Source organism: Elgaria multicarinata, chromosome 1 (genome assembly GCF_023053635.1).
Source record: "Elgaria multicarinata webbii isolate HBS135686 ecotype San Diego chromosome 1, rElgMul1.1.pri, whole genome shotgun sequence".
In the NCBI taxonomy this organism is placed as follows: Eukaryota; Metazoa; Chordata; class Lepidosauria; order Squamata; family Anguidae; genus Elgaria; species Elgaria multicarinata.
In genome coordinates this window covers 143,253,728-143,278,967 of record NC_086171.1, presented here as the reverse complement: position 1 = coordinate 143,278,967, position 25,240 = coordinate 143,253,728, and the positions used below count along the sequence as shown (strand labels likewise).

At 41.6% G+C, this 25,240-nt stretch overlaps 1 protein-coding gene across 1 annotated transcript; it reads right to left on the bottom strand.

Annotated features, from left to right (window-relative positions):
- Positions 1 to 2,973: 2,973 nt before the first annotated feature.
- LOC134406664 (cytochrome P450 2J2-like) lies at positions 2,974 to 24,495 on the bottom strand. Its single transcript, XM_063138185.1, has 9 exons — positions 24,182 to 24,495; positions 18,011 to 18,173; positions 14,513 to 14,662; positions 12,861 to 13,021; positions 11,823 to 11,999; positions 9,233 to 9,368; positions 7,714 to 7,901; positions 5,616 to 5,754; positions 2,974 to 3,879 (listed from the first exon to the last, which is right to left on the bottom strand). The coding sequence occupies exons 1-9, from the start codon at positions 24,380 to 24,382 to the stop codon at positions 3,704 to 3,706; spliced, it is 1,491 nt and encodes a 496-aa protein (XP_062994255.1). The 5' UTR covers positions 24,383 to 24,495; the 3' UTR covers positions 2,974 to 3,703.
- Between the last annotated feature and the right edge of the window lie 745 nt (positions 24,496 to 25,240).

The window sequence follows — 25,240 nt, the reverse complement described above, 5'->3', positions numbered from 1 at the left end:
TTTTTGTGGTCTGTTTATTTTACCTATTGGACTTGTAGTTGCCTTCTCAAACCCAATGCATACAGCTCAAGCTTAAGGTTTACCACATTTTTATTCATACGAAAGACAGTAGTTTAGTAAGGAGTCATGAAAATAGAAAACGGAGAGGAAACAGTGGTCCCACCCACTTCTGGCTTTGACCCTGCCCATCACCATCTTGTAGCCCCAGACACAATACTCAACAGCCTGTGGAGAAGCTCACTACCTATGATAAGAGTTTGGATGTGTAAACTACATCCAACGAGAGAAGGGCTTGCCACCATTGCAGGCACGTTTGGTGGCGATGGCCTTCTCAGTGGCCACTCCCAGGCTCTGGAACTCCAAAGGGGACTACGTTGGCTCCTTCTTTGTTGTCTTTCTGTTGGCAGGCAAAGACATTTTGGCATATAAGCTGGTCTGTTGCTGAAGGATGAAAATGAGGTTCTAACTTTGCCCCAAAGGGCGAGAGAGTTTAACCAGAGCTGACTTTAAGCTATTTAAAAGTTCTATATGTTTGAAAAAAAATATTTTAAAACTAAAGCAGGAAAACAGTGAATACTCTTTCAACTTGTTAAACAAATAAAAACATGCCACACAGGAAGTCTTCAGAAATGAAAGGTTTATAGAGTAAACTAAATGACGGGCTGCCATTTTTTGCAGTAGCAACACATTTGCTGCCAAGTCTAGTTTTAATCTTACCTTGATTTAATAAAATATTACCATTTCCTCTATTTTGTTGCTCTAACTCCCTGAATATTGACTTTTTTTTTTAAGATTAATTTAAAAATGAGTAAGATTTTTCAGACTATGTACTCCGATGATGCATGGGCTATGCACAGCATCAGCTCTTACTTGAGGTTATTCAGCCCAGGACAGCCTTTCCCAGCCAGGTGCCCTTCTATTTTGGACTACAACTCCCATCAACCCCCCACCATCATGGCATGGGGAAATTCGTATCCAACACCTGTATGTACAAGTTTTTCGCCCTACTGGATTGTAAGAAGTGCCTCAAGAGATATCTCACTCATTGGGTGTAGTAAAAATCTACAGACAGCAGGGAGGTTTTGTAGTAATTGTTTGCAACTGAATTTGTGGTTGACTACTTGATATAGCACTAGTTTTTAACTTTAACTACTTTAAAATTCAACTATGTGGTCACCAGCAATGAATTCAGATTTTCTCCCTTCTTGTTTTAGTTGATAAAGTAAAGTTGCACTGTTATAGGAGACCTGTTCAGACTACACTAAGCCATGGTTAGTACACTAACACTTTTGTGAGTAGACTAATGGTTAGTGAGCATGTTTAAACAGTGGCTATGTAGCCACCATGGTTAGGAGTGGTTCACACAGCATGCCAAGTCATGGCTCACATAACACACTAAGCCATAATTGGCCTGTTCAGACAACATGCTAAGGCATGGTTTAGTTGCTAACTCTTTTGCAGCAAATTTTGAAGCAAACGAGAATGATGAGTGTCAGCCCAATCCTGAGGCCCTTCCAGAAATCCCCTATTTGAATGTGACCAGAGATGTAAAAACTGGGCCCTCTGAAGAGAAAACAGGTATGATCCGGGGTTGGTGTGTGGTCCAGGGGATGGTGCTGCACTGCGCCCCCCCCCCTCCAGCTGGGTTCCTCTGGTTTTCATTCAGGACAGAAAAGACCTTATCCCCTTTCACCTGCCCCCACTCAACATCCCTGCCCCGGAGGGCCTGTCGGACAACTACATCTGCAGAGACTGTGTGATCAGGAACCGAAAGAAGCCCAAGCAATGTCTCCTGTGCCAGCAAGTACCAGGGAAACCCGCTGGTACCCACTTGTCCCAGAATGCCTCAAGGAGCCTGAACCCTGTTCAGAACAGTGTGTCTCAGCCATCGCTCCTTGCAGCTGGTGCCTCTAAAGACAAAAGACGGACGACAGAGATTAGGAAATTGTACCAGCCCCAAGAAGACCAGTCTTATGCCCAGCGGGTAGATGGGATCCTTTCCCAGATGGCCCGTGGAGAGGTCGGAATGGACCGAGCTTTGCGTTCCCTCCAGCCCCTAGTTTTCCATTCTCCAGCTCCTTTCAATAGATGAGATTTGCATGTAGAAGGTGGGTAGGAACTGGCAAAAGGACAGAGCCAAGAGCCAAGAGAAATGCTGTCTCATGTTTTAAATGGATATTGTTTTTTATATTTTTCTTTTTAAATTTTGTATATCTGTTTTTAATGTTCATTGTTTTTAAGTTTTGTAAACCGCCCAGAGAGCTTCAGCTGTGGGGTGGTATATAAATGAAGATGATGATGACGATGATGATAATAATAATAAGTTAGTGAGCATGTTTAAACCGTGGTTCTGCAGCCACCATGGTTAGGAATGGTTCACCCCCGCTTCGTGGTGGGCCAGCTGTGCCTGGATCTTATAGCAAATCCGGCCAGACTCCCAGGAGAGAGCAAAAACCCGGATGAAACTGGGAAAATCTGGATGATTGGTCACCCTAAAGTAACATCCAAGGAGAGAAGGCCCTGCCACCACTGGAGGCACATTTGGTGGTGATGTGGAGAGGGCCTTCTCAGTGGCCACTCCCAGGCTCTTAGAACTCCTAGAGGACCTTTGTTGTCTCCTTGTTTGTCTTTCTGTTGGTAGGCAAAGACATTTTTCTTTGGCGTATAAGCTGGTCTTTTGCTGAATGGGTGAAACTGAGTAGGGGTGTGCCTTGCCTTGATCCCCAACCCAGAATCCAAATCGAAGTGGGCCAATTCAGTCTCCAAGGCAAATGGGATGGGGCTAAAAATGAGATTCTAACTTTGTCCCAGGGGGTGATAGAATTTAACAGAGCTGACTTAAGCCTATTTAAGTGTTCTATATGTTTGAAAATATATTTTAAAACTTAAGCAGGAAAACTGTGAATACTCTTTCAGCTTGCTAAACAAATAAAAATATGTCACACAGGAAGTCTTAAGATATGAATGGTTTATATGTGTGGGTTTCCTGAAAAAATATTGCATCTGTGTGTGATTGGGATGTGATCAGAAATATGTAGGGTTTCCGCATAGGCAACAAACAGAAATCATGGCACCATAACAACTTTTTAAACACAAACCTATACACACATGGAATTTATCACTTGCTGAACAAATCTTAGCACTTATTATTCTCACCCAAATTTTATTGGTTCTCTGCTGCTTGGTAGCCATGCAACTTGGCTCCAGTGAATAATTACTTCAGGGGTCATTACGTTCAAAAACTCCCAGCTTTAGTAGGTATCTGTAATCAATGAGAAAATCCTGGCAACCATCAGCAACCATGTCTCAAGATTCTCGCAGTATTGGACAGTCCATATTTTAAGCTAAGGATTAAAAGATGAATCAATATGTTCAGAGCACTTCCAACAATGGTGATGATACTTTGTGCATATATTAGGTGACGTCTTGCAAGTGTGATGTCCCAACTAATGAAAATGTTTTATTGCTCCTCCTTTGCAATGATTTCCTGGATTAAATTTTCACACAGGCATAATTTATTTTATTTATTACATTTTTATACCGCCCAATAGCCTAAGCTCTCTGGGCAGTTCACAAAAATTAAAACCATCATAAAACTACCAACAGGTTAAAAACACAAATACAGAATACAGTGTCAAAAGAACAGAAATGGAGACGATATTGTCAGCTTACCCTACCTCTTTTAAAAGCAATGTGGTTTCACTTAGCGAGAGAATGCACATATCTGGTATGGCTGTGGGGACATTGTAAGTCTCATCTTGAAATCAAGGCTTAATGTCACATCTTTTGGAGCTTGGAAAGTGAACTTCTGGATGAGAGTAGTGAAGAAAATGAAAAGTTCTGTTCTGGCCAACTGCTCTCCAAGACAAATCCTCTTTCCTAGAAGAGAAGGACAAAGTGGCCATGTTAGCAGAGGTTTTTTGCAACGCGCAATGGTGCTTTTGTGATGAGTTGTGGCTACAGCAACTGACATAGCAAAGCACCTAACAGAACCGTGGAAGATCAGGAAATATAATGCCTTTAAAAGTTGCTGTGCAGTTACAAATTATGTGCAAGCCTTCTCTATCCATTCCTTATTCAGGCAAGTGAGGGAACTGAAAAGATTTGATCATGGTTTCTAGAACTTTGAAATATAGAATTTTATGGACTTCAAATTTTATATCTTAATGTTTATTTCTCCATTCCCTAAATCCCAATGACTTGGAGAGAGTGGAAACAAATTTCATTAAAATACAGATTTAAAACATCCAGTTAATGGGTTGGATCCAGATAAACACTTAACAGAATTCCACTTGGATTGGCAGAAGAAGAGGGCACAGAGGCAAACATCATGATTCCTCCACCCCTCTACAGCCCCCTGTGCCTCCTGAAAACCTGGATGCTGGAGGGAGCCTTTGGTGCAGCGTGAGAGACAATGTAGGAGGAAGATCACTTGCCCAACCCACTCCCTCAGTGATAAGCCTCTGCTGGATCCCAGCACCTTCCAGTCTGGATCCATGCCAGTATCTGTTTCAATTTGACATTTACTGGGCGCATCATACCTGCTCCAACAGTCAACTGGCTTGACTAAGGCCTCTACTGTAGCAGTATTGAACCTCTTTCTACCACAGGGCTGAATTCCATTTCAGAGAAATTTTTGGGGGCCACGTTACAGTGGTGGGTGGGGCTGAAGGCAAAATACACAAACTACCAGCATATTTTAGTTTAAGGTTATTACGCTGGGAAGCCACCTAACAATTGCAGGTGAAAGTAGGTGGTTCCGGGGAAAGGGGTTGTGGCCATTTGGGGAATATGCATTTGGCCCCCAGGCCTAAGATCTACACCCTATTTGTACAGCCAACCCCAAATGGATCCAGAAGATGCAGTAGTCTCTTGAGAGAGGAAATTCCATAACTGTTCCATAACTGCAGAGAACACATTTTGGCTCAGCTGCTCTGACACAGAAGATAAACATAAGAGTTTGTAATATGACTGAGTGTATAAATCCCTCTCTGCCCTTTCCTCTTTCTATTTGGAAGTGTCTTGAGTCAAAGTGTGGCAAGCAGAGTTCCTCCTGTTTTGGACAGGACAGGGCTCCTGTCCCTCAAGTGAAAGTGTGCTGCAGAATGGAGAAAGCTACACCGGCTCTAAGAATTAGCTTGGTGAGAGCAGGGGGTGGGGACTTGAGCCTTCACATAGTCACTGCTTTATACAGTCCAAGCTTACAGAATGAAGGGGAAACTGCACAAACACCAGGAAGCTACAAAGCAATTGGTAGCCGGGGGTAAGTGGGTTGGTCCATGGATAGAGGGCATGGCTCCCTGGGGAATATGCACCTGGCTCCCAAGGCTAAAGCAGTTTCTTGGGAGAAGGCATTCCGTAACTGTAGGAGCAACGGCTGAAGGCACCTTTTGCGGGGCTTAGCTACATTGACACAGAGGACAAACCCAAGTAGAAACTCTCACCCAGACTTTGAAATTGTGATATGGTTGAGACTATATCCTTCTCTGCACCGACTCTAAGAATGAATGAGTCTCATTTCAGGCATGGTTAGAGTAGGGGGCAGGGACTCCAGCCTGCTTTATGCGGCACTTATGAGCAGTCTATCAAGCTTTTTGCTTTTTTCTTAAATTTACCAGCAGAGAACGGCAGGAATGCTTCCCTTTTCCTGAACTGACCATTCTCCAGGAAATGGCCAGGATTAAAGACATTGGGTGTTTCCCATTCATCCTTGTCAAACAGTACTGATGTCAAGCTGGAGAACAAGATGGTTCCCTGCCAAAGAAAAAAAAGAGTGGGAGGTAGATTAAAGTACAAGTCCAACTGTATCAGTTCAGAGATAAAGAAGGGTTAATTTTTGGCTGTGAGAGTCTCTACTCATTACCTAGAAATGCACAAAATTGTTTTTGGAAAACAAACAAAGAACAAGTGCCAGATGGATTTTTTAAAATATTAAGTTTTGGAGTTAGGATTAGCAACACCAGCTACTGACAGATTTCAGGCCTGTTTATTGGTTCAAACTCAGAATTGGGACCGGTGTCCCGTCCCATAGAGGAGTTTGAAGGAACAAAAGGCTAGCTAGCCCAATTCACTGTACCCCTTCCTGATCATAATATGCCTCCATAATACTCCAAGAGTGTCTTAAAGAGAAACGGGTGGCATCTTATTGTGCCTGTGTGCCAGTGGGGACTGGTCTCACAAGAGGAATTTAGCACTTCATAAAGCAACCTGAAATGAGAAGAAATGCTCATTTCTCGAACAGGGCAGGGCAGCAGAACTTGCAGAAGAAAGCTATGCTGGTCTGTCTCTACTGGGGAAACAAGCACTTTTATCTGGATCTTATTTTATGAAGTGCTAAATCCCCATTGTGCAAGCTGTTGCTCCCGCTGGTGGGATATTGCTCAATAGGTCCAAATAACTCATGCAAGCAACCCAGGTAAGCCAAAGCTAACTACAGAAGGCAATGATGATGATTTTTAAAACCTACTAGCAATAATAACCAAAGTCAAGAAAATGTGTTCATAAGACTGACATATCCTAGTCTTATTTGGATTCCAACATCCTTGTGACATTGCAGGCTGAGAAGGCCACCAAGACTGAACAGCCAGGCCTATGCTTCTGTCTGCACTGGTGATGACAACCAGTTCCATAACTCCAAAGCAGCAGAGGAGAGGGGAGAATGGGCAAATCACAATAGCATGGACCAGGGGTATTGCTAAGATTAAGGGCTAGATCAAGACATGCTGAGGCTTTAAACCATGTCAAGAATCAGACGGTAAAAATACAATAAAAAATGTGAATGTCCAGCATTTAAAATATATACAGCTAACTTATTTTTCTCTAGAAACTTTTGAATAACTGTTTCAATTTCTCAAATGAGTTATTCCATTGTCAATACTCTAAAGGATCTTCCACCCTCTTTCAAGACATTTTCAAAAGCTCTCTTCATTGTTAGAATTACTTTTTTTTTTTGCTTAGCCAATAATACTATAAAAGTAGTCTTTAAAATGGTCTTCACATTAGGTAAACAGGCCTTTCCCTCCCTGCTGTAGCATTGCAGAGGGTGAGTTGTGTGCTGGGAGTTGCAGTTAGAGTGGGCCTGTTCAGACAACACGCTAAGCCATGGCTAGGCCACTAACCCTATTGCAGCAAATGGTTAGTGACCGTGTTTAAACTGTGGTTATGTAGCCATCATGGCTAGGAATGGTTCACATGACACACTAAACCATGGTTCACATGACAAGCGAAGCCATAATGTTTAGCTCAAAATGCTTAACCCCTGTGGTTTAGTGTGATGTCCAAACAGGGTCAGTAAGTGAGAGGGTGGAGCCAGAGTTGTTGGAGTGTGGCCTGATGGGTTAATTTTGCTAAACTCCTGAAATAAAGAAGCTTTAAGTCCTTATATCATGTAGTTTGTTATTCCTACAACACAGCACCCCCACCATTAAAGCAGTGGGGGGAAAGGAAAAAAGGGGCAAAATGGAGTGTTGGAGCAAAAATCCGCTGGGCGCATCTGCCTGGGCCCATGAAGGCTGAACATGGGGGTGTCTGTTGCCCTTGTGGATTTTCGCCCCAAAATCTTTTTCCGTATGTCTGGATCTATTTTCTAGATCCTTGGTGCCAGAGTAAGCTTTCCTTCACCAGTGACAATTGAAAGGTCTGATGTAACTCAGTATTTAGATACTTGGCTTAAGGATGTATTACAAAGATTGGATCTATTTCCTTTACACTTACTTTGGGCAAATGAAACCCAGCCAGCGTTGTGTCATTTGTTGTCATTCGTGGTGCATTCAAAGGCACAATGTTGCTTATCCTTTGAACTTCGTGAACAACCGCATTGGTATAGGGCATGCGATCTCTGTCATCCATCACTGGCAGTCGTGACTCGCCAATCACAGAGTCTATTTCAGTTTGGACTTTTGCTACACATAAAGTAACAGTTGCAATCAGTACAAGAAAATACAAATCTGAACTATAAGCAAACAGAACTTCTCCAAGAAACTGGGAACAGTGTCATGAGCAATGAATGTGCAATTTGGGGGGGAAACATACACAGCGTTTTGCTTGGATGAGAAGAATAAGCCTAAGCATGAACAAGTCTGAGAGGGATCAGATTCATAGAGGGATACAAAGATGTACACCCAAAGGTTTTAACAGCTGCCCTCATCTAATGTTTTCAGTCAGTTTAATAAAAGAACCTCCAAATTTAGGGCTAGTTCAAACCCCTTAAAACTGCTCACACACTACACTTAATACTCTACACTTAATAGTATATTGAGACAAGCAAACATAAACTTCAGGTACAGAATTATGATAATCAAACAAATAAAATTGCATTTAATTAAGGAAATAAAATATAATTTGTTTTTAGCCCCTTTATTACTATTGCCTGCAGATGTGAACCATGAATTCACACCTGACATTGATATAAGATTCCACTAGAAGAAATTAAGTGCGTGTGTGCACGTGTGTGCATGCGTGTGTGCATACACACACATACACACCAGCTGGCAGGAGAGATTTGGGAAGTGTCCTGCTCTAGGAGACATTCTTCAAATATACCAATATACACATAATCACAAATAGGGAAAATGGGATTTTCCAGGACTTAGTAATATGAATTGTGGTCAAATTAGCTGAGCAAACTCTTAAATTCTGCCAATTGCCAGTATTTCATATAGGAATTATTTTACAATGTGTGCTCCTTTTCTTTAAACTATTGTTTTCATTCACCTGAAGAACACTGACTTGCTAAACAAAACACACAAAAAAAAACATCATGGCACCTTTGAGCTGAAGTAGCTTCAAAGTGGCATGAGCCACAGTGCTCAGATTTAGGAGCAAATATGTGAGGATATTTTTGAAAGGGATACTAAGAATTCTGTTTCCTGCAAGGAGACCTCAAAATAAGAGCACTAAGTTGATTCAAATGTGCATATCTATTTCTGCTTACTATATCACATCAGGGATGCCGGATGTATTGCAGTGAAGAGTTCAAGGTGCTCTTTCCACCCCTTTAGAAATTACCCTAAGTTTCATCATGGAACAGATTTTATATATCCTAGAACCCTGTACTTTTCTATTCCCAAGTCTCTAAAGCACGCTTCTAACTACTCCTATGGAATTAGCTGTTTGCAGTAATTATTGGGGCTAAAGTTGGAGGCAATGAGTCACTCTCAAGAGCAAAAACAGTATGGCATTGTATTCATTTTAAAAATAGCAAGAAATGAAAGAGAAAAAACTACCAGTCTACCTTGAATTTCTGGATAAAAGGCCATATACAGCAAAGCCCAGAGAAGCGTTGTGGAAGTTGTTTCTGTTCCAGCAAAAAACAGGTCCAGTGCTGAATGTAGGAGATTTTTATCATGGAAACTGGAATCAGCGTCCTCCTTCAAAAAGAAAATAGAAAATGCTAAACATTCACTAAAAACATCAGCCCAACATCAGCTCTAGCTGTCAGGTGATCACATTCAAGACCTCTACAATATTCCTGAAGAGTGCTCAGGATCTAATATGATCAAGCCTGCAGTCTGGAGAATTTGTCTAACTGTTGTTTTCAGTTGGTTGTCTCTCTCTCTGTGTCGTCTGTTTATATGTTTTTATGTAAATAGTTTTACACTTTGTACAATGTATCTCTAATGGGTTGTAATCTATGTAAATTGCCCTGAGAACTTTGGCTATGGGGCTCTATAGAAATGTAATGAATAATAATATTAAGGATAAGTATCAGGGTAATAATTGAGAGTTACTGAAACTGAGAGTAAGTTTTAAGAAATGGAGAAAAAGACTTCTAATAATTAATTATCAAGAGCAGATAACGTAATGGTAGATTATATGGTGCTGTTGCACCATGTCCTGCTTGTTCATCCCTGGCCGATGGCTGGTTGGCCACTGTGTGAACAGTAGGGCTGTGCTCTGCTCCACTAAAGGGAGATCTGAATCGGGTTGGAGGAGCTGTGGATCAAGGCAAAGTGAGTCGCTCCACTGTGGAGCGCTTCACCTCGATGTGGAGCTCCAATCGCCATTTTGAATGGGTTTTTTTCCATAGGATTGTATTGGGCGAAAAATGCCTATAACTTCTTTATTTTTAAAGATAGAGCCCTGAAATTTACTGAGGTTAGAGATTGCTCATTGGGGGTAATTTGTGTAGATTTTCAGAAATATACGTTCAGCAGTTGGGTTGCAATGAATTTTTATTTAATGGGTAAAAGCGGGAGGGGGAAATAAGCTTTTTTCAGCGTTGATAGACGGCTTCATCTCCCAATCGTGATCACCCCATGTGAATCATCCTCCAATCCCAATGTTGGAGGGGGGAATAAGCAAAAGACATACAGAGAAACTTTTCTTTGTTTGTCTTTGGGTAGGACTTCGGTCAGTGAGGAGTGGATTGATGAAGCAGTAGCCCAAGCAAACTCACACAATCATACATTGCTCCAGTAAAAGAACCCAAAAACCAATCTTTTAAATAACATACAAGTAAAATAAAAGATAGGCAACACAGCACTGCAAGGTAACCATAGTAGCCTTGGTGGAAAACAGGATAAACTTGTACTGTACAGCAGTGGTGGAAAAGTGGATGATATCCTGGGCATGTCCAATGTTGGAAAGTGGATGTGACCAGTGCCCCCTGCCCTTGAGGACACATCAGAACCCTCAAAAGGGGAAATAGTGGATTGTGCCACTGTAGTCTACCTCCCGGTGCAGGTCTGAGTTGTTTCTCACATAACCAGCTATGTGCTGTATGCTCGCCCTGTTTAATATTTCTATCTTGAAGTTCCCTGTGTTCATTTTTGAACTGGTTAACCTGAGAGGAAGATTCTGATTTAGGTTTAACTTTAAAAATTCTCCCAAAATCAGGGCATGATCTGGTTTCCTTCAAAGTGTCCATGTCTAAGATCCTATGTGGAAGCTATCATGGTGCCCAGTTACATGTGTGTAGCTCACAAAATAATGGAGATAACTGCATTTCGGTAAATGGGGGGAAATCTTTTAAAAATTCCCCAAAAATCAGGGCATGATTTGATTTCCTTCAAAGTGGCCATGACTAAGGATCTATTTAGAAGCTATCATGGTTCCCAGTTACATCTGTGTAGCTTAAAAATTAACAGAGATAACTGCATTTCTGTAAATGGGAGAAAATATATTATAAAATTCCCCCAAAGTCAGGAGATGATCCCATTTCCTTCAAAGTGGCCATGCCTAAGGATCTATTTAGAAGCTGTGATGGTGCCCATTTTCATGTTTCTAACTTGAAAACTAAAAAAGTTATAGGCATTTTACATTTTCAATGGAAGTCTATGGGGGGGGGGGGGAAGCGGAGCTCCGGACCTGGATCCTCAGTGGAGCAGAGTGGAGGCGGATTGACCCGAAGTGGAGCGGACCCAATCCAAAAGTTGTGGATCAAGATCCAGAGCAGATCGGGGGGGGGGGGTCCATGCACAGCCCTAGTGAACAGAGTGCTGGACTAGATGGACCCTTGGTCTGATCCAGCATGGCACTTCTGTTCTTATGTTCTTATATGATGCCTGTAGAGTGATATTTTTTGTTATGTCAACTGATTGCTCAGACATTCACAAACAAGTTGTGAAATGTAGGTGGTAGGCAAGTGGTGAAATACCCCCCAAACATTATTTCATATGCAGCTATTGTGCATATTTGCATGCATACACACATACACCCCTTTACCTGTTTGAATTCATACAGAATCAATGGAAACAACATGGAGGTAAGGCACTGAATGTTATTTCAACAAATCAATTGGCCAGTTCTAGTCTTTTAGATTGTGTGTCTTTTTCTAAAAATTAAGAAAGAAATTCTGCCCTGCCATTGATTTAGTTAATTACCTTGGCTATTTCTTGTAGATAAGCGTCAATGAAATCTCTTGTGTTAAGTGGGTTCCAGTCTTCCTTGTGCTTTTCAATGATTTCTCTCACAAAGGATTTCAATTGTTCCCAGTTTTTAAACAGGGTCTGATGGGGACCTGGCAAGTATTTCATGAGAGTTGGAAAGGCATTGTACAGCTGGGGAAAGAAATGCTAAAATTATATAGTCTGTATGAGGGGGGGGGGAAATAGAACGTCTAGTGAACCCTCCAAAAATAATGGCACACCATCATGCTATCAAGAGAAAGAAGCTAGCCAAAAGAAAAGTCATATCTAACCTATTACAGGAAAAATTAAAGGATTGTAGACACTGTTCCCTGAGCAGCACACATCATAGTCACTGGGATGCCCCTTAAAATGGCATCCCTGTGGCAAATCATCAACTTCTCGGTTATAATGTATGAATTACAGAACATGAATACACTCAGCATAGCGGTGCTGCCATAAATGGTGTCCCTTCTCTACACATATTGTAGAATTCACATGGGAAGGCCATTTTTGATTGCACCACTTAGTACAACACAGACTCCAATTTAAATATAACGCCCCAAATGTTCATTAACATTTAGTTACATAAACATTGTAGCACAGTATGTTTGAATATTCCACCTGTAGAAAATAAACTCACCTTCTTGCTATGGAAAGCAAGAGAGACAAGTTGGTCTATCCTTCTCATTATGTTTTTACAATCACATACATGATTCCCCACCTATAAGTCTCAGCTGTTCTGTAATATATGATTTTTTATTTTATTTTTTGGGGTGCTAAGTCCTTTATTGAAAACATACCCACACCCAACTTTAATGTCTTCAGTATTGTAAATGTCACCCCAGTTTTCTTGCAGGAGGAGACTTGACACAAAAGGAAAAGAGAAATTTTAAAAACAACCAATCAGAGACCTGGGAGAAGAATGTTCTGGTCAAGGGGCTTTTGACAGTCAAAAGCAGAGGGTGGAGGAAGACAGGTGTGGTTGTTCATTAGATCACAAAGCAGCCCTACCTGGTTCCAAATGCTTCCCTGAAGATACAGTGTTCTGTCAAGCAAGTGCAGTAACGTCTGGAATTGACTGTCATGGTAATCAAAGCGGCCCCCAAAAGTGATGGAACAGATGATATTTGAAACGGCATTATTAATCTGAAAGTGAGGATCAAATGCTTGCCCTGGAGAGAAAACAAAGATAGAAGAAAGTTATTAGGAAGATTATGATTATGGCACTTGTATAACAAATATATGGGGCTTTGGGATAGAATAAGGCACTAATAAATCCAATAATTTCTACCTTAGTAGCACAGGACTCTGCTGTATAGAGCTATGTACAAGACATTCTGTGTGGGTGTATTTTCAAGGAAGCATATGTCCATTATAATTTAGGAAGAGATTACTCTGCAGCAGAAGGGCACATTTGATGGGTTACCGATGGAGGCTGCCTTGAACAGGAAGATGCATTGGTGCAGACTTACAGCCTTAGTGACACCTACTAAAGAAAGTTGCACAGCTCCAGCTCTAGCTTTCTAGTTTACTCACCAGGAAGATTATTAAGCAAAAACAGGGGTCTGGAGAAAAGCATTTTATTTGTTTGTTTAAAACAAATATGGGCAACCTGCAGGGCAAATGTGGCTTGCCACCCCCACCTCCCGCCTTCCCAATTATACAGTTGATAATTCCAAGACATTACAAAAAGCCTCCATTTTCCTCATCCACCCTGCTCTCCCTTCAAGTTTTTAGGAAAGAGTGATCTTGATCAGGATGGCTGGGAGCGGAAGCAACGTTAAGATCAATGATTTGATTGAGATCCCCAAGTAATTATGATTGCTAGGGTGATGGAAGAGAGAGAGAGAGAGAGAGAGAGAGAATGAATAGGCATGGGCATCTGTGTGTTGTGTGTGTGAAGGGGGGAAAGGGCTCCTGGCCCCACCGAGTTCACATACACAACCATGATCATTCCAGTTCTGGATCTTTGGGATCCACCTGCAGCTAGGGATCCTGAAGAGATTTGAGATGGAATAAATTGAGTTTAGATTGCTACGAATCTGACTTGCAGAATCTGATGCGGACTGGCCTCCTCAGTGCGGAGTTGACTTCCAGATTTTATTTTATTTTTACTTTCCTCAAATTTATGCAACTTAATTTGTAGGAAAATATCCATATTCGTGCTAAGACATACATCATGCTGGAAAATATACTTGGGGAAAAGTTGAATGGAGTGTGGGCGGGGTGATACTCTAAGTGTTACATACCAACATCAATTGTGTAAATTGTCATGAACTTTCTTATGGAATTATTTACGTGTTTTTTCACTTAGCAGAAAAATAAATCGACTCCATCTGTGAACAGATGCTGGAACGAACAACACTGCACAATCAACAAAACATAAACAGTACAGATTTCACAAAATCTGGACATCTCTACCTGCAGCCTTCTGGGTGCATACAGAGACCCACACTAGCAGAGGCTCCCACAGGAGCTCCTGTCAATCACATGGGAAATGTACCTTTGTGAAATTTCCAAGAGATATTTTCCTGGTCGTGGAAGAGTTCCTGTTCAATCAGAGATACATTAGTGACCTGGAGCTAATGCATGTTTGAGTTTGTGCCTACAAAATGGCAACTTAAAGATCATCAGCACCATTGCCTGATGATTCTAGTTCTTGCCTTTCTCCTCTTCAATTGCATCCATTAGGTATCTACTCTCCTCCTGTATTCGTTCTTCTAAACTTCTTTTGCCCAAACCAAAGCTTCTGAGTGTTGATAAGGCAAATCTTCTTTGTTGTTTCCAGCTAAGTCCATTAGAATTAATTAATCCTAGATAGGAAGATTTCACATTACATTGGTAAGCACATTTAACATTCTTATTAAATGGTAAAAATGGATTTTCTTCTCTTTGGGGCTATTCCACTTACTTTCTTATGACACACTGGGTGGTCTGCAGGGCATTTGGGGATGATTAAGATTTGTTCGTTCCTCCTGATTCTGCTATTATTGTTTTGACTTTGCTCTTGCTCTTGTTGCTTTTTGTGTGTTTTACTGGTTGTAGAGACCCACTTTGGGGTTCAGCAGTGAGAAAGAAGCTACCCTTTTGCTTTAAAACAAGGTGCCCCAGAGAATTTGCCCTGATAGCGATTTGGGGTGGGGTTGGGGACCCCCAAAAGACTACATGCATCCTGCAGGCTGTGTTTTGCCCTCTGCTGCTCTAGAACCATCACTCACTGTTGACAGCTTGTTTTATTTTCATTTTTATAGCTCTTTTGCTAAATAAAGAGAAGTAAACTGATAATTAACAGGGCCAGCCCTACCGCGGCAGGTCCTGCTTCAGATGGTGACCCGTCTTGGGCCGGGCCTGATAATTAAAGAGTCTTTCATCCTGCCCTAAAGAAATAGAAACTGACTTTGGGGCAATTAGGAGGCTTTAAATCACTGATCTACCACCAGCACTCAACCAGAAGTAATGAAGTGCACCAAAGTTGCAAAATGTTTTCATTTAGGCACGGGAGCCCTGGAAAGCCTAAACAGTGCTTTGGCTGTCTGCACTGGACAGGGTTGTGCTGCAATTAGGTTTCTTATGATACACACATTAAAAAAATACCACAGAGGCCATTATACAAAGCACTGGAATACAGCAGGCTGATGACACCATCTGGATGAACTGTAACATTCACTAGAATATAGGAAGCTGTGCTATACTCAGTCAGTCACTGGTCCATCTAGTTCAGTACTGTTTATACTGATGGCTAGCAGTTCTCCAGGGTTTCAGACAAGTGTTTTCTTTCTCAGGTCTATCTGGAGATGCCAGGGAATTTAGGGGTGCTGTGTTCTACAGATTGTCAGGCACCTTTCATTCTATTGTCCTCCCATCAACACAATTGGATTTTTTTCAGCTTCCAAATTTCCACAAATTTGCATGTGCATAAATGTGCAATTTCCCCGCAACTGCACAATTTCCCCCCAAATGCATTTTTTCATGCTTTAGCCTATGGTGGAAATTTATTTATTTATTTATTTTATTACATTTATATACTGCCCCATAGCTGAAGCTCTCTGGGTGGTTTACAGAAGTTAAAAACAGTGAAATGCATATTTATGGGCCAAGCTTCTTTTATTTTTGTGTATTTTTCTATAATGAAAATGGTTTGCAAGTCCACAGACTCCACCAGACAGGGGAAAAGCCATTCCACTGAGGAATCTGTGGGTAAGATTCATAAAAATCCAAGCTCATTTGGTTTCATTGTGGATTTCTCTGACATTCCTACACAGGTGATCTTGTGCATGCAAAACACATGCTCTATTACTGAGCTACAAGTCTTCCTCTTGAGGGAACAAGGAATGAAACCCAATTAGGTTTAAGCAGCCCAAGAATTGCTGCCATGACATGCGAACCAGCCCAATGCCTTTTAATGTTAAATTTATTTATTTATTTTATTTCTAGTATTTTTATCCTGCACGTCAGCCAAAAAGGCTCCCGGAGCAGCTTACAATCAATCAGTAAAGAAGACAGTCCCTGCCCTCAGGCTTACATTCTAAAAAAGCCATGACACACAAGGAAAAGGGGGTGTGGAGGGAAGAGAGGGGGGGGGAAATTAAGGAGACTGTTTAGCAGGACTGGTGGGAAGGCCCTGCCCCCTCTCATCTCCCAATGGAGGGGCAGACCAACAAGTCCTTCTTCTTTCCCACAGGGTCATGATGCCAATTAACCTTGGGGGTGGGTGGCTGGGGCAACTGGAGGAGGCCCTGATGGTCTCTGCCTGCTCCTGTCTCCCTCACTAAGAAATTGTGAGAAACGGCCTTTAATGGCTAATTTATGGATTTATCTTCATTATTAGCCAACTTGGGATCTCTGTAGGAAATAAAATATACACATGTTTTGAAAGAGACAAATAAACAAACAAAAATTGCCTGATTAAGGAGTACCAATAATAATAATAATAATAATAATAATAATAATAGATAGTTGTTTGTATATTCCATTGCTTCTCCATCTCATGAAATAGCTGCAAGTCTAACACTGACAGAGAGCTTGAACCTCTTAAATATTCTACTCAAAACACTTTCCAAATGGTCTTCAACTTAGCCTGGTTGTACTTGGTGAGTGGTTTGACGGAAGACACACTTACATGCTCCTGCAAAGGTTTTGTTGCTTTTGGGTTGCATCAGAATTATCACATAAGAGGCACAAGAGAAGTTTAAAATGTAAAATAATTATGTTAATTTCCTTAGGCAGTTAGGGCTGAGTCCCAGGACCCCTAGAATCATGGCTGGCTGGGCTCCCTCTCCAAAATCTGGGCATGACACACGGAACAACTACAAAGTCGACAGTACAATGGAGTGCTGAATTAGAGGTTGTGCTCATGTGAAGCCTTTGCCACAAATTAGGTTGAATCACACAGCTGCTAGTCTAAATACAAAAACAGCAGACTGGCATGTAGCTAAAGGTCATCTGAATTGGCCCTTACTCCAGGATGCTATATGTATCAGGTTTGTATGCAACAATTTGCCTGGTTGGCCATGGTCTTCTCCAGGCAATCGGGAAGGGAAGCTCTTGTAAACTGCAAGCAAGATGGTTTTCTGCTTTTTTTAGGCCATCAGATGACAAACGTAAGCGTAAATAGAATAGAATAAATCCTTATGAGGATCTGTTTCCAAGGCTTCTGATACAGACTTCAAGGAGATCACTCCTCATTGGGTTGGGTTGTGAACTGTAGCTTAATGCCCTTTTTCCAGAACTTACTCATAAGCTGATAACTAGTTAAACAAAGAATACTTATCGCTACCCACATGGCATGTTTCGCCTACTATTATATGTGTACAGTCCAATAACAACAAGCTGTTCCATCACTACAGTCCAATAACTACTGTTTTGTCAGAACAGTGAAACCCCAACCAACTGAAGCTCATTTGGTTTACTGAGACTGGAAATGCAAACACTGTCCTAAGCATCACTTGAGAAAATTTTATCTTGTGAAACAACCTAAAGAAGCCTTCCCTATCCTGGCCACTGGTATCTTCCAGATGTGTTGGCCTACAACTTCCACCACTGCAATCAGCAGGGTGCCAGGGATGGGAAGGCTAATCTAGAGGTTCACACAATTAGGGCAGGGACTTTAAAATAATAATACAAGAAACATAAGAAATTGGTCCATGTTAAAAGAAACTCACCAAATTCCCCAAAGATTTCCAGCATAAGAGGAAATCTGGGGCGGTCTACAAAATTTTCACCCTGATGGACGAGGGCTTCCTTCATCAGATGCAGCCCATTCACAATCACTAATCGCTGGTTTCCAAGCTGCAGGCTGAAGACGTTACCATATTTTTCTCTAAGCTGGAGGGAGAGGGGGGAGAATTTAAAAGAGTGAGTATATTCCAGATTAACCTGGCTAGTTGGTGCTCATAGAACGTCTATATGGAGGACAGACAACTTTTTAGTTGCCATGTGCTGACTGCCTGAAAGCTAAACGAGGATTCATTTGTTCTTGTTGAAGTTCTTGCAATGATTTTCTCCAAATTCTCACTTCTTTCCACATTTTTCAGGTGCAACTAGTCTTACCATCAAGGCATTTCTCCTAGTGTTCAGCCAAAGTTTAATCTCCTGTACCTTAAACACATTAGATCTAGACCAGGCCTCTGGAAATGCAGAAAACAAAGCATCTATGATACAGCCCTTCTAGTATTTGAAGAGCACTATCATATTTCCCCTTAATCTTCCCATCTTCAGGCTAAACACTAGGGATGTGCTCCGCTTCTAATCGGACCGGCGAATTAGAAGCGGAGCGGGGGGCTTCGCCTGTTAAGTATATGAAAAGAAATACTTGCTTAGTCATTAAAATTGTGTGTGTATGGCTATCTCAGGGTTAAACAGAGAAAGTCTATCTGTGGGCAATTACCTTGAGATAGAGGCTGTTCTGGGAACCTTGCCAAGATTCTAAGTTAGCCTCATCACAGCTGTATGTAATGTAGATAAGAATTGTGTAAGATGTGTATATAGTTTCTCACTTGTGTAAAATGGAACTGATCACTGCTTACTGATCACTGCTCTATGATCACTGCTCTCTGTGTATGCCTCAGTGTGCTGATCTGAACTGATCTGATCTGAATTGAACTGCACAGAAGCCTGAAGGAAATAAACCAGTTCTGCTGTGTAAGACCTGCGTGATGTGTGTTTGTTTCTGAGCACAAACAGAGTTCCAGAAGGAGAAAAGTTCTGGCACAATAACCCAACAAAGGTTATGGGCCCAGTCCAGGCAGCCTAGTCCTAGTCCAGTCCAGCCTACGCCAGCCTAACCCAGGCAGAAGAACCAGAACTTGGTGGGAACGGTGCAGTATCAGAACCAGGAGTCTGCTAAAACAGAAGACTGTTGATGGAGAAAGACATCAAGCTAAAGCCAGTGCTGCAAAGTGAGGAAAAATCTCAGTCGGCTGACTCTGAGGAGGACTCTGAGCAGGAGGACGGTGAGATACCAATTCCTAAAGCAGAGGGAATGGCAGGAGCTAATATGTCTGGTTTGCATCAATTGTTGGAAAAGCTGAATGACTCTAACTATGCATTATGGTCTTACAAAATGCAAATGTATCTGATTCAGGCTGAACTGTGGTATGTAGTCACAGAGGATCCACCAGATAGAGCAGATCCACAGAATGCTAAATGGTTTAAGGACGATGCAAAAGCAATGGCAGTTATTGCATTAGCTGTGGAAGACTCTCAAATTTCCTTCATTCAGTTTTTGAATACATCAAAAGAGTGCTGGAATGTGCTACAAGCTGTATATCAAAGAGAAACAGCGGGCAGTAAAGTAATTCTAACCCGGAAACTGTATGGAATGAAGCTGAAACCAGGGGAGTCTATGTCAAACCATTTGAAAAGCATGAGAGAAATCTTCAATCAACTCAGGGCACGAGGGATGGAGTTTACAACTATACACCAAGTCTATGTGATTTTGTCAAGTCTTGATTCATCGTACGACGCGGTTGTCACCATGATGGAAAGTCAAGAGGAGAAAAATTTAACCCTCGAGTATGTAGCTGGAAAACTACTGGAAACCTATGAAAGAAGACAAGCTTCAAAACAACAGAGCTTTAAAAATCCTGTGGCTGAATTTCAACAAAGCCATAAATCTTCTGACGTGGTGGCTGCATTAAAGGCAAGGAAATGCTTTAACTGTGGTTCCACAGGACACTTAAGGCGGGATTGCAACAACAAGAAGAAAAAGCAGTCGACAGCAAAGTGGAGAGAAGAAAACAACATGAATGAAGCTGAATCAACAAAGAAGTGTCTTCTAGCAAGAGTCAAAGAGACAATGAATCCTTGGTTTTTGGACTCTGGGGCTTCAATAAGTATGGCAAAAGACAAACTTTCATTTGTAACCTTGGAAACTTCTACTTCAGAGCAAAAGTGTGTTACCCTTGCAAATGGAACAAAAATCCAGATTTGTGGTGTGGGTAATGTATATTTTGATTGTCTGGGAGTTGAACTACAAAGTGTTTTATATGTACCAGAATTGGAAACAAACCTTCTAAGTGTGTTTCAGTTAACAGAAATGGGGTATGAGGTTTGTTTTCCTGAAGAAAATTGTACTATAAAACAGGGAAACAAGGTGTGTGTGCAGGGAATAATGAAAGAATCTTTGTATGTGATTAATATACTTGTACAGAAAATGAAGTTGTAGCCAGCAAAGTCACAACAAAAACAATAGCCAATTGCAAACCACACCAAGAGTGTATCCATTTAACTCATAAAAGGTTTGGTCATGCTAACTATAAAACAATTTCTAAGATTCCAGAATTGTGTGAAGGGGTGAAAATCAAACCATGTTCTAATTATGTAGAATGTAATGTATGCAGTGAAACCAAGTGTCATAAGTCAAACATTCCAAAACATAGTGAGAGAACAACAAAAAGAATTTTTGAATTAATTCATGCAGATCTTGCAGGTCCTTTTGAGACAAGTCAAGGAGGAAACAGATTTTTCTTGTCTATTGTTGATGATTACAGTAGATTTGGATTTGTGTATGTGTTAAAACAGAAGAGTGAAACTTTTGGAAAGTTCAAAGCGTTTGTTAAGTGGAGTAAAAATAGATTTAAAGAACCTATAGCTAATCTAAGAACGGACCGGGGAGGTGAATTTCTTAGCAACCAATTAAAAAAATTCCTCAGTGATGAAGGTATACAACATGACCTTACTGCTCCATATTCACCATTTCAAAATGGAGTTGCAGAAAGGAAAAACAGAACCTTGCAGAACATGTTAAGAGCTCTATTGAAAGAGTCAGGATTGTCTAACCTGTTCTGGGCAGAAGCTTTGTCCACCTCAAATTATTTGTTAAACAGGCTTTACCACTCTGTACATGAAAAAACTCCATATGAAATGTTTTACAAAAGAAAACCTAGAGTGTCACATATAAGAGTTTTTGGAAGTAAATGTTTTGCTCATATTCAGAAAGAAAACAGACCAGGAAAGCTAGCTCAAAGAGGTTTGGAATGTAAACTGTTGGGATATGATACACAAACAAAAGGCTATCGTTTGTGGTCTCCATATCACAAAAGTGTAATTGTGAGCAGAGATGTAGTTTTTCATGAACAAATGCAGGAAACAAAACAGTATGTAAGTTTGCCTGTAGAACAGAAAGCTGTAGAAACAGAAGAAATTCCTGAACAATCTCAGCAAGAGAGGGAGGGGGAAGAAACTGTGGAGGAGGAAACTATGCCTGTAACTATGCCAAGACGATCAGAAAGGGAACGCAAAGCTCCAATTCGTTATTCAGATGAATACCAAAGCAAACAGGTTTCTCATAGAGCTTTACTAATAGCCTATGAACCTACTTCATTTGAGGAAATTCAGGAAATGGAACCTACAGAAGCTCAGGGCTGGCATGAAGCAATGTCAGAGGAAATCAGAGCAATGGAAAAAAATGAAACGTGGGAGCTAGTACCTTTACCTGAAGGTCGTAAAGCCATTACCTGTAAATGGGTATTCAAAGTAAAACAAAATGAGAAAGGACAGGTGGAACGTTACAAGAAAACAAAATTGTGTAGCAACCTCTAGTGCAGAAGCAGAATATATCAGCTTATCTCTGGCTTGTAATGAGATTGAGTGGTATAAACAATTATTTGCTGATCTAAGGTTGGAAATTGAGACACCAGTAACCATATTTGAGGATAATCAGGCATGTATTAGTATGGCTACATCTGAAAAGTGTAAGCCAAGAACTAAACATGTGGATATTCGTTATTCTCATGTGAAAGATATAATTCAGAAGGGCTGGATTAAGTTTGAATATTGTCCATCTGAAATGATGTTGGCTGATTTATTCACAAAACCAGTATCAATGGTAAAACACAAAGAGATGCTTTTAAAGCTGGGTCTCAGATTGTAACACAATTTAAACAACATGCGCAAGAGGAGGACTGTTAAGTATATGAAAAGAAATACTTGCTTAGTCATTAAAATTGTGTGTGTATGGCTATCTCAGGGTTAAACAGAGAAAGTCTATCTGTGGGCAATTACCTTGAGATAGAGGCTGTTCTGGGAACCTTGCCAAGATTCTAAGTTAGCCTCATCACAGCTGTATGTAATGTAGATAAGAATTGTGTAAGATGTGTATATAGTTTCTCACTTGTGTAAAATGGAACTGATCACTGCTTACTGATCACTGCTCTATGATCACTGCTCTCTGTGTATGCCTCAGTGTGCTGATCTGAACTGATCTGAATTGAACTGCACAGAAGCCTGAAGGAAATAAACCAGCTCTGCTGTGTAAGACCTGCGTGATGTGTGTTTGTTTCTGAGCACAAACAGAGTTCCAGAAGGAGAAAAGTTCTGGCACAATAACCCAACATCGCCTGCCCTTAAGGCGGAGGCGAAGAGGATTGGGGGGCCGGCGGAGCGTGGCGAAGAGGATCGAGGTGAAGGCAGATCCTTCGCCACGATCCGGAGCTCCACTGGAAAGGTAAGTGGGGTTTACCGGGCCCTGCTGCTGTCGCTGTCGCCCATGCGGCGATGGCGGCAGGGCCCGGTAAACCCCCCCCCCCCGCCCTCCTCTCCCTTACCTGCCTCCGTCTGCGGTCCGTCGGCTTCTTCAATTGAGCCCGCGGTTCAACCAGGAAGTCTGTGCCGCTTGCGGCCCAGACTTCCTGGTTGAACCGCGGGCTCAATTGAAGATGCCGACGGACCGAGGATGGAGGCAGGTAAGGCCCCCCTCCCCCTTGGTCCCTTACCGGGCTCTGCCGCCGTCGCCGTCAGCTTGTACCTTGGCATGCATGTGTATCCCTGGATAAGCTATCATGGTGGTGAGTTTGAGGTTTCTAAAGTGCAAATTGATAGCACTTGGCGTGCATGTGTATCCCTGGATAAGCTATCAAACTCAGAGGTTTTTAACTTGCAAATTGACGGAGCTATCAAAACGGGTGTGAATGGGGTGCCTGATTTTCATAAATTCCCCAAAAATCAGGGGATGATGGGACTGCCTTGAATCTTGGTGTGCGTGTGTATCCCTGGATAAGCTATCATGGTGGTGAGATTGAGGTTTTTAACGTGCAAATTGACGGAGCTATTGAAAGGGGTGTGAATGGGGTGTTGGATTTTCATAAATTCCCCCAAAATCAGGGGATGATGGGACTGCTTTGAGTCTTGGCATACGTTTGTATCCCTGGATAAGCTATCATGGTGGTGAGTTTGAGGTTTTTAACATGCAGATTGACGGAGCTATCGAAAGGGGTGTGAATGGGGTGCCTGATTTTCATAAATTCCCCAAAAATAAGGGGATGATGGGACTGCCTTGAGTCTTGGCTTGCGTATGGATACATCCATGAGGTGTCATGGTGCCAAACTTGAGGTTTCTAACTTTAACAGAAAAAAAGTTGTATACTTTTTTAGCTTAATGCAAGCCTATGGGGGGGGAACGGAGCTCCGATCCGGATCCGGAGCTCCGCAGCGGAGCGGAGCGGACATAGGCGGGGCGGAGCGGCCCGATCCGCAAATCACGGATCTGGAAGAGAAGTGGAGCGGGGGGTCCGTGCACACCCCTACTAAAAACATCCAGTTCCTCCAGTCTTTTATCGTAGGACTCCTTTTCCGGACCCCTGAACATCTTCATTCCCCTCCTCCCAACCCATTCCAGTTTGTCTTCATCAGCATTTCCCAAACAGGTGTCTTCCAGATGTTTCGGACCACAATTCCTAACCACTGGTCATGCTGGCAGGGACTCTTGGGCATCAAGTTATGGAAGGTTGATCTACATTCTTCCCAAAGTGCAGCACCCAGAACTGTTTCTTTAATAGGGATTCACCCCTAGGACAGGGACCTATTTGGTGTGCTGAAACTGGTCTTATTCTTACCTTTTGCATAGCAAGATGAGGCTTCTTGGGATCAATATCCAGAAGATTGCCCAAAAAAGGAAGAGGCACAGGCCCTGGAGGAAAATCCCTTGGCCGTCTCCATTTTATGTAATTGGCAATGAGCAGAAAGGTAGCCAGGAACACCAGAACCACCTGTAGAGGCAAGCTCTCCTGAAAGATAGCCGGTAAGAGGAACAGCATTTTCCAACTCTACTAGCCTTGCCGAGTCTGAACAAACCGTTGTCTGTAGAGGGAAACCAAAGCAAACTCAGCAAGAGAAGTTATGCCCACCCTCTCTGCTAATGTTGTGAGAATGTTTTCCTGCTGCTGCTGCAAGAAAGGAGGTCAAAGTCTGCACGCCGCCACAGAATGATTCACCACACCTACAAAAAAGCATAATGCGTATTACCTAACTTTGAACTCTGGCCTGGAAAGAGGATTTCTTTTGTTAACATGTTTAACAGAAAGGAAGAAGGGAGGGGAAAGATCATCTTTCTTAACTCACAGGGATGAACTAAGTCATTTTGCCGCCTGAGGCAGAACAGCATGAGTGTTTCACCCCCATGCTACATTCTACGTATAGAAGATGCCTGGACCCGTTTCCTTTTTATTTATTTTTTTAACAATAATAACAATAAAGAACAAAGAAAAAAACCTACTTAATACAATAATCTAATAATTATGATGATAATAATAATAATAATAATAATAATAATAATAACCATAATAAAAATGATAATAATAAAAGGTGCAACCCACCCCCTGGGACCATTATTCTCCACTCCAAAATTGTAACATGTGACAGTTTACACCCTTTCCCTTTTCCTAATACAAATTTGACAAATGGTTTCCAAATCTCCTCAAAACCGTTCTGCTCTAATATTCCTTTCTTAACTTTCATACACCCCGTTAGCCTATCATTAATACCAATATCCCAGACTTCTTTATACCATTCTTCTATTTTATATTCTCTTTGTTCTTTCCAATTCCTAGCAATTATCAGTCTAGCTGCTGTTAGTAAATTAGTTATTAATTTTTTACTATTTTGCGTACATTGGA

Coding starts and splice junctions, on each gene's coding strand:
- LOC134406664 (XM_063138185.1), bottom strand. CDS start 24,382: ATGCTGTTCCTCTTACCGGCTATCTTTCAGGAGAGCTTGCCTCTACAG. Junction 13,022..14,512: donor TGCAATTGAAGAGGAGAAAG/GCAAGAACTAGA, acceptor TTTTCTCTCCAG/GGCAAGCATTTGATCCTCAC. Junction 3,880..5,615: donor ATTCCTGCCGTTCTCTGCTG/GTAAATTTAAGA, acceptor CTTCTCTTCTAG/GAAAGAGGATTTGTCTTGGA.